This window comes from Pavona decussata, unplaced genomic scaffold (genome assembly GCF_977016875.1).
Source record: "Pavona decussata unplaced genomic scaffold, jaPavDecu1.1 SCAFFOLD_348, whole genome shotgun sequence".
Taxonomy (NCBI): Eukaryota; Metazoa; Cnidaria; class Anthozoa; order Scleractinia; family Agariciidae; genus Pavona; species Pavona decussata.
In genome coordinates this window covers 92230-107500 of record NW_028145732.1, presented here as the reverse complement: position 1 = coordinate 107500, position 15271 = coordinate 92230, and the positions used below count along the sequence as shown (strand labels likewise).

The 15271-nt window shown below is 38.0% G+C and overlaps 1 protein-coding gene across 1 annotated transcript in view; it reads left to right on the top strand.

Moving 5' to 3' along the window:
- LOC146453133 (26S proteasome non-ATPase regulatory subunit 7-like) overlaps positions 1-8121 on the top strand; it is an 8347-nt gene extending 226 nt beyond the window's left edge. The window contains exons 1-6 of the mRNA XM_085096989.1: positions 1-43; positions 381-473; positions 3568-3665; positions 4448-4528; positions 6250-6341; positions 7123-8121. The exon at positions 1-43 is cut by the window's left edge and continues 226 nt beyond it. Of these exons, the coding sequence (XP_084953115.1) occupies positions 1-43; positions 381-473; positions 3568-3665; positions 4448-4528; positions 6250-6341; positions 7123-7582 (867 nt within the window). The 3' untranslated portion in view covers positions 7583-8121. The remainder of the gene's footprint in view (positions 44-380; positions 474-3567; positions 3666-4447; positions 4529-6249; positions 6342-7122) is intronic.
- The last annotated feature ends 7150 nt before the right edge of the window (positions 8122-15271 follow it).

Below are 15271 nucleotides of genomic sequence, written 5' to 3'. Positions count from 1 at the left end.
TCGAGGCGAAAAGGTGTTCTTGATGTCGCGAATAGCTTTGCTGGTGAGAAATTTAATCTCATATTATAGGACGTAGTTATCTGAATCATTTATTATAGTTCAGTTACTTTGCTTTAAAAATGGCCGGGGACGTTACGTAGCCTCCATGTAAAATTGCAATTTGGTGCAGCGCGCACGTGCCCACTTTTTGTCAGTACAGACCCCCACACAGTTATAGTTCAGCTGTCTTTGAAGAGAAAACATTAGGTTTTATCTTATAAACTCATCCTTTTCTAAAATACGGAATACGATCTCACAACTTTCCCTCTTTAATATTCTGGTTTATATTTTAATTTCTTTTGACAAATTCAACTTGACACGACATGTATCTTTTTTGGTAGTTCCATTTGATGAAGATGAGAAAGATCCAAGTGTTTGGTTCTTGGATCATGATTACCTAGAAAACATGTATGGAATGTTCAAGAAAGTTAATGGTAGGTGTATTAGACATTATGAACATAATCTATCCATTGGTAGGTAAGGTAGTGGAAGGTATAAGGGAAAGGCTCTGAGGGCTTGGGTCAAAACCTTATAAATCAGTCACTGCAGCAGAATCTGAGTGACGAACTCACATCTAAAAAACCTTGGGCAGGTACCAGTGAATACCTATGATTCAAAACTAAACCCAAAATAATACCCATTGGCCAAAGGTTAACTTCCAAAAGTAGAAGGTCTTTTTATATCCAAAATGTTCTCATCATGAGCATAATAATACAAGACGCATATGTGCTTCTTTCCTGGCATATCCAGCTGTAAACGCCAGAAAGTTGACATGATAAAATCTCAGTTGTCATTTGTCAATTGTTTTACAGCATAGTACATCAAGCAAGTATATTGAAAGCAATGTATATTCCTGGTCTAAATTTTACCCTCTGTCCGTTTTTTACGCCCGGTCTGTAGTCTGCGTTTTACACTGACCGAATAAGTAATAAATGTTAGAATCTAATAAAGGTTCTGACAGTAAAATCCGAGCTTTCAACCTATTTTATTGCATTCAATTTGTGTGCCTCTATCTGGCCAACAGGATTTAGCAAAGTGAGCAGGGATATCTTGTGTTGGCTTCATCCCCCCCTCGCAAAAGTTTTTGTTTTTTGAAAAAAGGGAATTCTGATTAAAATTGGTGTTTCGTGGGAATTTCTTTTTGTCGATATCTTTCACCCATTAATCGATAAAATTTGTCCTCGCTTCACATAGGCGAAATTTGATCCATCTCCGGTGCATGCGTTTGATTACGCAAGATTACGCAGTTGTCACGTTTTGGCAATTAAAATAGAGAGAAAAACAGACAGAATGCTTTCCTAAAGGAAAAATTTATTCAGATAAGTCTTTTTTTACGCCTAAGAAAGAAACGCTTATAATTCTAAATGCGAGACGAGAGACGCGAAAGCGATTTGAAGGAACTACCAGTCCATTTCAAAGTGAATTATCAACCCTTGCGTGGCACGTTTTTCAAATTTTCGCAAAAAACTGTTCAGAATATAAAGAATCGGTCACTTAGAATAGTATTTCAGTACAAATTCATGATCAAACCTGTAATTTTTCGTTGAATTCCCAGAAGTACTCAAAAATCTCGTAGAAAGTCCGTGGCCTCAATAAGGATTTGAGATGTCCGCGCTCCGCTAACTCGTCGCCTGGATAAAACAACAATTTGTACTCGAAGCACAGTTTCTTCGCCGTTATTTCTCGGATTTCCGCTATCGAAACTGTTGAGTATTCCTTAGTAGTTCTTCTTTCGATGTACCGCTTCGAAAAGTTGTGTTTTCCTTCGGAAAACGCGAAAATCGGCGACTAAATAAATGTCCGACCCTTGCAAACCCATGCAGCGACAAGATTACCTGCGCATGCGTTTTAAGGCCCTGACGGCGATTTGTGACTGAATGAGGAAAAAAAAGAAAACGAAGGGCAATTTTCAACTTGGTCTCCCTGTGGGAAGCCCAAGTAATTAGGACAATCTTACCTCACCCCCAGCCCCGCCAGTCTGCAGAGCGTGGCAAGTGCACAAGCGAGTTTTCAGAAAATACCTCTGCAAGTGCAAGATTTAGTCAAGTTCTGCCATACTTTTTTCAGGCTGGCTTCCCTGCACAATTTCCCTGGTGTAGAACAGAACTGACCACACAAGCCATGTTGAAGATCAGAGTCAATTGCATTCTATTTGATTTATCACTGCGTGATGCAGTTATGACTCTTATGGGCCTGTATTGATTTGACTGTGTGACTGCATGATGCAGTTCTAGTCAAAGACCCACATTCCACCCTTGCTCACCATGGAGTCTCCATTAGCTCAGTGGTTAGAGCATCTGACTAGAGCACAAAGGGTTGTGTGTTCAAATCCCATCTGGAGCTCAGATTTTTTTCCAAGTTTCCATTTCAGGGTCCGAAATTGCGCTTTCCTGGTCGCCAATGCGACTAAAAATTTTGCACTGGCGACCAGGATTTCACAACTAGTCGCCAGCGGGCGATTAACTATATTTCATGCCACGATCATTATACAAACAATAACTTTGATTTTCCGCCAAATCGATAAAAATAAAATTCAAAGCCGCCCGCCAATTGGTCACTTACTTTTTACCTTTCCACTGCTTTTGAAATATAAAACCGATTTTCCTGTTAATATAAATCTATCACAACGCTTTACAGCTCGAGCGGTGCGAAGCTTCGCCGTCATGTTTTTTGAACGAGAAATGCTGCACGGTTGTGGCCTGGTGCGAGTAACATGGCGATCCGTCGATCGTCTTGACAGAACGCGAAAGGAAAGATCGTTTACAGTTTTGAACATAGAGCAAAGAACCAACCGGCAGTTTTTCAATCGGGCACATTTCTTCTCCAAAAGGTAGAGACGAGAAAAGGTATAAAGTTGACTTAAAACATTTAGCATTCTTATGAAACTGCGTATATAGCCGGCATTCGATTCATTTGTCGTGGTTTTTCAGTGGTAGGTGTATAAATCGCCATTGCGGCCCCAAACGCAAACACGTTCTCTTCGTTCTGATTCTTAAAAGGAAAATTGGCGACCAGAATTTTCCATCTGGCAACCAAAAAGTTTGGTTTGTGTTTCGCTGCGAAGGAAAAATTTTATTGACACTTTTTTTTCTGCTTTTTGGCGACCACATTTTTCCATATGGCGACTGAACAAAAAATTTCAGTCGCCACTTGGCGCCTACCTAAAAAAGTTAATTTCGGACCCTGCATTTGATGCAAAAGCTTATTATGTACACATAAACCTTAACACCTGAAATATATGGTTACGTGTGCAGCATCACTAGTGAAAGGTTAAAATCACTCCCTTCCTTTCTCCCTCATACCAACCTTGTAAATTCAAACCAAAAAAACCCTTCACTTCTTCTTGTTACACTGTAGTTTAAACCTGGGAATAAGAATCATCTTCGAGGGAGATGTGGGATACTTTTAAGCCTTTGCATAACTTTCTATTTTTTCTGTGTGCTTTAATTTCTAAGAAAATTATGAAGATCAATAATAAATTATTTGCTTCCTTTCAATTTTGCTTTTGAAATTATCATTCATTTACAGCTCGAGAAAGAATCGTTGGTTGGTATCACACAGGCCCAAAGTTACATCACAATGACGTTAAAGTGAATGAGTTGATACGAAGATACTGCTCAAACTCGGTAAGTAAACGTTGATGTATTGACTTTTCATTGTTGTGTTTTGTTCATTTTATAGCTACAAAGAGGAAACTAAACTTACCTAAAACTTTTTTCTAATCAAAAGTATAAAAAACAGCATGTACATGTACAAATCTAGTGAAAGACAGTTTTTGTCTTGAATTTGTCATATATTTTACCGTCAGAAAAGTTCTTGAATTCATGTTGCAAGGGAAGAAGACTAGAAGCAATTCAAACTTAGTATAGTATTTGAGATTTTAAGGTGGTTTTACCATCTATAAGCTTATACTATTGTCAGATTTCATGTTACAAAATAAATTAATGTAGATGGGTTTTTCATCTACCTTTGTGCCAGCCAAACATTAGATACTCATGCGGTTTCTTAGGTTCTTTTTCTTCCTTTTAACTGATAGCCTTGTTTTCAGACACTTTGTATTTCTTTATAAAACAATTGAACATTATTTGTTAAGAAGAAAAATTAAAAGTAACATTATTCGACGTTTTGATGTATCCAACACCATTACCAAGAATGGAAAAATGTTAATGTCAAAGTTGTTAAAAGAGCTGAGTTTTGAATAATTGAATCTCATTAGATGGCATTCCTGTGCACTTGATTTTAATGCAAATATGCTAATAGAATATCTTCGCACAAATTGAGTCAGATTGCATGTTTAACAATGGTTCGAGCTCTTGCATGATGTTGGATACATGGAAACGTCAAATGCTGCTTTAACAAGCAACAGACCATCCAATACATTATTTGTTGTTGTTGTTGTTGTTAATAGGTGCTTGTTATTATTGATGCCAAGCCAAAAGACCTCGGTCTACCTACAGATGCTTATGTGGCAGTTGAGGAAGTACATGATGTAAGTTTTGTTATGTTAGACAAAAAACCATTACCCTAATCCAGGTACTTGTATCTACAAAAACACACACAGAGCTGTCGACAGCTCTTTAAACTTTGAAGAAACCAGTTTCACTGGTGACTTTCAAACTCTGATCAACAGTAAACTAGTCTCCTGTGCTATAGTTTCCACTAGGAGTGTAACAATACATCAAACTATAGATTTTTTGCAAAAGTGAGAATTCTAATAGCAATGCATTTATCACAATAATTATTTCAACTATCAATAACTATCACAGTAGTTTTCTCAACTATTAATAGTTTCAATAGTCATCAAATGAAGGGGTGCCTGGAAAAAAGCCCTTAGTGACTTCTGATAGATTGCTTGATTCTCCTTCCAAATTGCCTTGTATTCACTTGTGAAACAAAAGGAGAATTTGAACTTCCATCAAAAGTCACTTAGGGCCTTATTCTGTGCACCCCTTCAAATAATCTCCTGTAGTCCTTTTTAGAAATGCATCCCTTGCTCCCTGCTCATCAGTGTACACAAAGCACGAGGTCTCACTGATATCTTTGTTTTTCCACAAAGCGCTATCTAATCCCAGGGTTCGAAATTAACTTTTTTAGGCAGGCGCCAAGTGGCGACAGAAACGTTTTTTTCAGTCGCCATATGGAAAAATGTGGTCGCCAAAAAGCGGAAAAAAAGTGTCAATAAAATTTTTCCTTCGCACCGAAACACAAACCAAAATTTTGGGTTGCCAGATGGAAAATTCTGGTCGCCAATTTTTCTTTTAAGAATCAGAACGAAGAGAACGCATTTGGGGTCCCAATGGCGATTTATACACCTACCACTAAAAAACCACGACGAACAAATCGAATGCTGGCTATTATACGCAGTTTCATAAGATTGCCAAATGTTTCAAGTCAACTTCATACCTTCTCTTGTCTCTACCTTTTGGACAAGAAATGTACCCGATTGAAAAACTGCCGGTTGGTTCTTTGCTCTATGTTCAAAACCGTAAACGATCTTTCCTTTCGCGTTCTGTCAAGACGATCGATGGATCGCCATGTTGTTCGCACCAGGCCACAACCGTGCAAATTTCTTGTTCAAAATACATGGCGGCGAAGCTTCGCACTGCTCGAGCTGTGAAGCATTGTGATAGATTTATAATAAAAGGAAAATCGGTTTTATACTTCAAAAGCAGTGGAAAGGTAAAAAGTAAGTGAGCAATTGGCGGGTGGCTTTGAATTTTATTTTTATCGATTTGGCTGAAAATCAAAGTTATTCTTTGTGTAATGATCGTGGCATGAAATAGTTAATCGCCCGCTGGCGACTAGTTGTGAAATTCTGGTCGCCAGTGCAAAATTTTTAGTCACATTGGCGACCAGGAAAGCGCAATTTCGGACCCTGAATCCCAACTTGATTTACCCTTGAAAAAGTTTTAAAAAATGGCGTTCTGTTTTAGATCATCCATAATGCAGTAGATTGTGTTGAGTATATAAAAAAAGTCAAGATGGTAGATGTTCAGATGATTTACTCCTTGCGCGCAGTCCATGCGCCATGACTTTGGGCCTAGTATTTTCCTGTCTGGTCCTGCAAGCTCCTACTCATTCAGGACATACACAACATTGATCTAATTGGCTGTTTCTTTTTCCACAATACTTGTATACCTTTTAAAACCTTGATGATCGTTAGTTGAGCTTTAGAGTTCTGTGTTGAGTTTCATGTTTTACTTCTCACAGGATGGTACTCCTACAACAAAAACGTTTGAGCACATTGCCAGTGAGATCGGTGCTGAAGAAGCAGAAGAAGTTGGAGTTGAGCATTTACTAAGGTAATAATAATCTGACCTTACAAATGTTTACAGTACGTTTGTGACTGAAGATCCACTCAGCTTTGTTGTTTGTTTGTGCATTTCAGATCAGCCAGTTTCAGGGCTGGGAGTGTAAAGGGGTTATGTCAAATTTTAGGTTGATTTTTGGTTTTATAAGAAGTATTACCAAAGTCAAGGAAAATAATTGGTGGGCCTGAGTTTCCCTAATGAACTGTTGTAGGCCATGAATCAAAACTAAGAGCAATCTAAAGAAAACATAAAAGAAAACTAAATAAGGCAATTCCAATTAATTCTTACACTCCTAAGGTCATATTTGGAGTTGGTAGTGAGCTTCTTTTGAGTCAGTGGATTAAAGTGTAACCACTCAAGAGATTGAGCAGTACTTTCCTGTGGTGCTGTTTATTATGCTTGGCAAGGTGGATCCAGTTGTCTAGTCTGTGGATGAATCCTAAAGTGTGACCATTCATAAATTATGAATGGTACCAAGCAGTACTTTCCTGTGGTGCTGTTTATTATGCTGTACAAGGTGGTTATCAGTTTTGAGTTTGTGGATGAAATCCTAGAGTGTGACGATTCATAAATTATGAAAGCTACCAAGCAGTACTTTCCTGTGGTGCTGTTTATTATGCTGTACTAGGTGGTTCTAAGTTTTGAGTTTGTGGATGAAATCCTAGAGTGTGACCATTCAAATGAAAGGTACTGAACAGTAGTTTCCCTCCACCAGACATTTGTACTTTAGTAAGGGGTAATAGATGTATTCCTTTCTACCTCTCCTTTTTAGGGATATCAAGAACCTTACAGCAGGAACACTTTCCCAGCGGATAACAAACCAACTTTTGTCGCTGAAAGGTCTCAATTCACGTCTTCAAGACATCAGAGATTATCTGGACAAAGTGGCAACTGGCAAGCTTCCTGTGAATCACACAATTATATATCAACTACAAGATGTCTTCAATTTGCTACCTAACTTAAATCTGGAAGAATTTGTGAAGTCATTGTCGGTGAAAACCAATGATCAGATGTTGGTTGTTTACGTGGCATCTCTTGTGCGTGCAGTTATCGCGCTTCACAACCTGATCAACAATAAAGTGGCTAATAGAGACGCAGAGAGAGATGAAGCTAGTAAGAAAGAGGAAAAAAGCAGAGAAAAGGACAAGGACAAGGAAAAGGATAAAGACACTAAAGACAAAAACACTCAGGACAAAGAAAAAGCAAAACAGGAGGAAGCTAGGAAGTCTTGAATGTAGCATTCATTGAACTAAGTTGTGGTGCAGTCTTGAATTCACCACTTAACTACTGCTATTAAATGTTGGAACCTGAAGTAATCTTTGACAGACTTCTGTCCAGCCTTAAATATTATTTTGGATCACTGTTAACTTGAATTCTTTGGCAAAACATTGCTTCATATTTTTTGTCTGGTTTCTTCTGTGTTCTTCAGAAACTTTTGCTTGGTAACCGTTACTCAGTGCTTAGAGATAGGGATAAAACCTTTGAGAAGGTTTACAGTTCTAATATATTCAAGGGAAATTACCATAGACCAGTTTGGCCAAATACATGTAAGCAAAACATTGTGAATCAACCCAACCTTTCAATCTGAACCCAATCGCTGGGTACATGAAGAGCTTGTTGCAGATTAAATTCTTTAGTTAGTCCTGTGCATGCTTTGCTTGAATGGCTTGATAGTGAGAACATCTGTATGTTAGTGGCTTTATAGTTTGTAGTAAGGCTAAGGCTATGCCTGACAAGAAAGGTGTGTTATTAATAAAACCACAAAACTGTGTACAGTTGCAAAGTGAGGCTTTGGTAATGCCAATAAGTTTATTGATCCACGGGTGAAAACAATTTTAGAAAGTAGTCATTCAAAGGACTCTTTCAGGGGTCTTTTTGGGGGGAGGGCTTATTTTCAGGGTGAAATGTTTGGTTTCTTGACAGAGTTGACAACTAAATGTAAATTGGCCACCATAAATAGATTTAAGTGCTGACATTTTGAGGGTTAGCCCTTTGTTAGAATGAATCACTTTATGATGGCCAATCTGTTGATAAACCAAACATTTGTTTCTACTCCCCACCAATGCAGCACCACAGTGGAAAAGCATGAAAACTCAGCTTAATTGCTAAAAAAGCCAGTTGTAACTGTCCATGGGCTTATGTCGATCAGGGCTTATTATTAGAAAGTCAGGGAGAAAGATTTTTTCAGGGTCAGGGTAAAGTCAGGGAATTCTGTATCAAGTTAGGGAATTTCTTAATTCTACCTCAAAGTCAGGAAATTTTATTTTTGGGTAGCCACTAGGTTTGGCCAAGAGCTTTCTTGTTGGCAAAGGTAATTAAGGAACTGATCTCTGTGGCTTTATTGGGGGAACAATTTTGTTTTTCTGTGGTATTAAAGTGTAAACTGGTTTTTGATAAGTGAAAAGTCAGGGAATATTTATTATCTTGATATGAAGTGGCAGCCCAGTGTTCAGAATGATGATTATGTCTAAGATTTGGGCAGTTGTATTTCATGGTGGGCATAGTTTTGGTCTGCCTCATTTTAAGAACTCTGATATTTTCCAACTGTAAGGAAATTTCAAATATAATTATTGAGGCCAAACTATAGCTTTTTAAATTTTCTTGGGAATTGTATAGTTTCAACATAAATTATTTACAAAAATTTGCTAACTACGCTGCTGCCATTGGTGCCACTGAAGTTTATACTGTAACCTTTTTTCATTACAAACCCTCCCTACTCACTCTTTCAGAATAATAAGTGTCTTGAACTTAGAAAGTGTTTGTATCTGACATCAATATGCTGTGAGTTTTAAAAACATAATTATCACATGCAAAAATTGTTGCAATCACAACTCAGACATGTCTTCAGCACAACTAAATACTAATATTTCCTCTATTAATACCCCCAGGAGGCCTATCAATTTTAAATATCACAAAACGAGATAGGAGCGAAACAGGAAGGGATTGCTAACTATTTTTCCAACATGCATACACTGGTGGGGGAGGGGAAGGCGATGGGGGAGGGTGCTGAGGGTATATGTAAAGGAATAGGGTAAGCCATACTCTTTTGTTGTGTTTACCTTCCTACCAAAACTTCTCCGAAGATGTGACCCAATTTATTTGTGGAAACAGTCACTGCTATAGTCCTCAGATAAGCTCAGTGCGCATTGTACCACAAAAAGGTCGCGTATGTCCCTATCGGCATCCCTCCACGCACACTCTATACCCACCTTCAAACGAATGAATGAATAACTTTCGACATAGTCAACTTATCAGGACTTTCAAAAGAGGGAATTGTAACTAGAATACCGGTATTATCACTTACTGTACATTATAAGGGACCAATCGTGTATTACGGCCTGGGGGGGGGGGGGTGGTTTTTGAGGGGGGGGGGGTAATTTTTTTAAATGAGCTCTTTTTGAAGGGGTAATTTTTTACCTTGTATGAAAAGTGAGGGGGGTAAAAGACACACAAAAGGTACCAACTAAATGTATTTAGCAATTGTTGAAATAATGGCAATCTAAAAAAAAACTGTTACAAAAATATATATTATATATATTTATATACAGTATATATATTGAAGTAAATACTCATTTCTATGAGAAACTAGCCACTGATTAACTAGCACGGAGTTAAGAAGAGAGACCCTGGGAACGAGTTTGCTGGTGGACAGGACAATATTATAATATAACGGTCAGCAGTCACTCCCCAAATTTGTATCAAGAGAACATGGCACTGTACAAGATTTGGAGTTTGAATAGGAGTATAAGGAAAGCAGTTAGAGCAAGTTCATTTGATGAATTCGTTAAATCTGGTCAGTAACCCAGTTTTAATGAGTCGTTTCCTAAAATCTCGTTTTAATTGTCGCTATTGCACATCAAACCCATAAAACAGCCAAAACCAAATTGGACATCCCCGATGACGTAGTTGTAACTTGTTGAACTAAAGATGCTGGAACAGAGGTTGAAGGGGATATATTTTTGGATTTCAACCAAGACACTGTGTTTCTTATTGGTGTTAAGGGAGAAAAATGGATGTAAGTACGTTTTATAACTGATCTGTATAAAGTCACTGACCAGTTTCCTTGACTTTGCAACTCTAAAGGTAATTTTTAATCCCTAGTCCAAGAGAGCAAGTGGAGCATGTTAAAAAGGAAAGCGAAAAACCAGATGGAGGTAAAAGATTTCGTGACCTTCAAACTTTAATATGATTATTTTAACAGTTTCATTGTTCTCAAAATGCGAGCGATTTTTGTAGTTTGTTCGCGAGCCGAAACTGAACATCATTGTCATTGGATGTACATATCATAAAACAAGTGAATGTTTGGTTAATTTTGCTAGTTATTAGTTATTATATATTATTTCCTTTATATTTGATACTTCCACACATATTTTGGTAGCCGCCACATTGAACAAATGTAACCAAGTGTTGTGCCCTGGGCCTTCCCAACAATTCAACCACCAGGCAAACCATGAGGGGGGAAGGGTAAAATTTTCATACACTTGAACGTCTGTGTTTTTTTTTTTCAAAACCATTTTTGACACTTTTTGATATTTATTTTTATGCAAATCCTATGCGTGTTAAATAGTATAAGCTCCCTCCCTTAAATTACTGTCTTAAATTAATAAACAAGGTGAAACCTCCTTTGGCCTTCGCTTTGTCCGAGAATGAAAGAAGTCGAGTTTTCATGTATGCAAAAAGTTACGATTAGCAGTGAACTTATCAGTTAAGAGTACTTCTTTCAGCCAAAGACATTTTCTGGCGGGAAGTATTTTTTGGCGGAAAACTTTCAAGTAGCGCAACGCAATATTTCTGTGTAAAACTATTCAGTTAGTTCAATCGCGAAGGGAGGTTAGGTTAAAAAATCGGCTAAGCCTACAATAAATAAGGCCACTAGTGCTAAACATACATCAACGCATGCTACGTCAATGCTCTGTAAAAAAGCGTCTTGTTTATTCAAAGATCTTGCCGACACTTCACCGCTGAGGGTCAAAGGCCGAAAGAGTTTGCAGAATGGTATGTGGCATGGCGTGCGGAATGGCATAATTATGCGAAATACGATTTACGCGGGGAATAAATTAACTGAAGAGCGCATCCTGTTTTCGCGCCAATTTTATAAGAGCAGCAGTTTTTTCGATGTTGCGGGCTATTAAACAACCAAACAACAGATCGAGGATTAGAAAATATACGCCTGGGATAGAACATGTCTGATCGCTGGTTAGGAAGTGACAGTGGAGAAATCGATGAAGTTTCGCATTCAAGGAACTAGGAATAAATTAAATTTCTAGTTGACAAAAAGAACGTGGCAGCGAGTAGCCTAGGCAAAAAGCAACACCAGACTGGAGAAATAACATCAGTCCAAGGCCAAAACTATTATGTGAGAAATTTCAAATTTAAACTCGGTCCGTGTTTTATCAGACTCTTTGACGGTTACAATTTGTACAACTCATGGGAAAAATATGTTCTACTTTTTCTCACCTTACATTTTCGTCGAGCGACGAGCACGCAAGTCACTGTTGAGCTGCTGAGCTAGCTACCTAGCTATTTAATACGGCGATTCAGGTAGCTATAATTCAGTTACGCGTTATCGAACTAAACATATCCGTCTTTAATTAAGGTCTTTCAGTACCAGACGTCCCAACCTAAAATGAGATTTAAAAGCGAAAAAGGCCTAGAGCAAAAAAGCAGATGACAAGTATGGTGTCTAATTATCGACAATGGTTGTGTGAAAGGTTGTGAAACTATACTTATCACAAATCACAAATGCATTTTGGTCAAATTGTTGTTCATTTTCCCGCTCATGCTAAATGAATCATCGAGCATACAGGGTACGAGAATTGATCTTTTACCGAGGGTTTAAAAAAAAAAGAAAAAAATGTTTATTATTTGCCCTCGGTAAAGGATCAATCTTTGTCCTGAGAAGACTTCACGCTGCCACGTTATTTTTGTCAACCGTAGCCTGCGTAGCTGGCGGTTTTTATGGGTGGCTCATTGGAAAGCCGGGCACGAAAGCCAAAACGAGTGGCGAAGCCGCGGGGAAATGGGGCGAGGGCAACGAGGTTCCTCGCGGCAAAGCCGCTCGTTGACGTGGCTTCGCCGCAACTGTCGCGGTTCTCTCCCCATTTCACCCGCAGCTGCACCACTCGTTTTGGCCCGGCTTTCCCGCCCACCAAAACCGCCAGCTACGCAGGCTATGTCAACCGAAGTCGCATGGAGTAAAGTGAACATGAAATTTAATTTACTACGGATTTACTCATAGTTCCTTGAATGCGAAAACTATAAACAATTTTCATTGCTCTCTTTACCTTCACTTCTTCAATCAATCAATCAATATCACTAAATCTTTATTTAAACACGGTTAAATCCATCAGGAGTATAAAAATTAGAAATAACCTAACTATCCTATACAAAATTCAATACCTAACTACAACTAATCTAACTAAAACCTGTTTTTCATGAATGCCGTGTATACTAGTACTCTACTGATTAAAAATGATCATTAACTAATCTTTTGAATTGACTAAGAGATTTAGCTTCTCTCACATGACAGGGCAGGCTGTTCCAGAGAACTGCTCCGCTATAAGTAAAGCCGTTTTTCATGAAATTAGTTCGCGGAAACGGGACAAATAGATTGTTAACAGAGTCCCTCAAGGAGTAACGCGTTTCATTTCGTTTAACAAATTTAGATGATAAATATTCAGGAACAAGACCATTTAAAGACTTGTATACCATTATGGCTTTTTGTATTTGAAATTGAGTGCTCAAGTCTTTCCAATCGAGTTGTCTAATTAAACGGTTAGCGTCAGCATCATAGCTAGAAAAGGTTAAAACGCGAGCGGCACGGTTCTGAAGCTTCTGTAGCCTGTCAAATAATGTTTTACCACAATTACCCCAGACAAGATTGCAATAATCGAAATGAGATTGAATTTTGTGCGTTGTATATATAATGAAGGGTAGGTGGAGGGACAAAAGGTCTAATTCTTTTTATTGCTCCTATTCCGGAAGCGACCTTTTTAGATAATTTATCAATGTGTGTTTGCCACCGTAGATTTTCATCAATAAATACCCCAAGCGATTTGACAGAGGAAAGGTGTTCTATCGGAACAATTAGACGATCAAATCCTCGAATTGTTGTTAATATTTAGCAAGAGTCCGCAGCATCAAAAAAGCTACTGCTCTTATTAAATATTGGCGCGAAAACATGACGCGCTCTTCAGTTAATTTATTTCCCACGTAAATCGTATTTCGCATAATTATGCCATTCTGCGCGCCGTGCCACATGCCATTCCGCAAACTCATTCGGCCTTTTACCCTCACCGCAGATATCCCGGTAAGTGGCGATAATTATCCCCACACAAGAATATACCTGCAGATGTACACATGCGTTCAGTTGTCAAAATTGTAAAAATCACTTTGAGCTTTATTTAAGAGAAACCACTCAAATATAATAACAAATAACGTGGCAGATAGTTGAATTGCGTTTAATTTCACAAATCATAAAATTGCCACAAATTGGTTTGCACTTTGCAGACTTTGTGGTGAAAAATCTTCTCAGCATTGCCAAATAAATAAAAAAAAAAAAACAGCTTTCGAGACAGCATCCGAGGCCGAGAACATTAAGAACACGGCAGAGCCGAATAGACCAATTTCGATTATCTAAATTCTAGCTTGGAGTGCTTGGCTACGAGGCTTAGGGGAAGAGAAAAAAAGAAATTTATCCCTGAACAGCAATTCAATGTAGTTTCTGTTGTTTTACTCTCGTAAGCCTCTTAGCCAAATACGAATAATTTTAATTCATAGAATTTGGTCTATTAAGAGACTTTGCTCAGTTCTTATAAAAAGGGAATAAAAACCGAAATCAAATGGAAGGCTACCAAGAAAAATAATAATAATAATAATAATAATAATAATAATAATAATAATAATAATAATAATAATAATAATAATAATAATTTGCTTATAATAATAATAATTTGCTTATTTTAAACTATTTTTACAGTAGAAGTAATCATTCCGGTGAGAAGTTTATTTCTCAATTCGTAGCATGAGGAAACAAATGAAGTTAATTGAGTGTTCATAAAATAGTCAGTTGAGTTCATTAAATGCGATAGTAAAGTTTCAGTTACTGCGATTCATGCGATTCCTGTTCTATAAAATGACTGGACAATTTAGCAAACAATAAGCAAGGAACCGCACAACGAAAACGCTGCAAGTATACGCAGGATCTGTAAAAGATCTAATCAGCCAAAAATATAAATGACTCAAATTTCTGCGAGGCTGATCGGACTGAACTTAACACGACAGGGACGTATACAAAACATGGACCCGGGTCCATGGACCACCCATGTGGACCCGGTCCATGGACTACCTTGTGAACCCGGTCCATGGACCACCCCTTGAGGACTGTTCAATAGGATAGGGTTTTTCCCAAAGAGGTTGGTTATCCAGAGTTGGCCCTCCAGCCGATATCTCGAAATGTAAACACTGCGCTTCGCGAGCACCTTTTACTATAGATCATAAACGAAACCCTGACAACCTTTTATCTTGTTCCTACTTCATGTGGTGGCACGTGTTTGTTTACCGTATTTACTCGAATAAGCGCCGCCCCCGAATAAGCGCCGCCCTCGATTAAGCGCCGCATATGGAGCGGAGTGGTTAATAAGCGCCGCCCTCGAATAAGCGCCGCAGCTCCGGTGTACATGCAAAAAAATGATTGGCTAATACATGACATGAAGACAGCGTACTTGTAAATATGAGATAACAAAAATATAGAAGTGTATAATCAATGTATTTTTTCAAATTTTAATTTTAGGAGCCGTTAGTATATTTTTGTTATCTCATATTTACAAGTACGCTGTCATCATATCATGTGTTAGCCAATCATGTTTTTCCATGTATTTTTCAAACTTTAATTTAAGGAGCTGTTACTATATTTTCCTTCA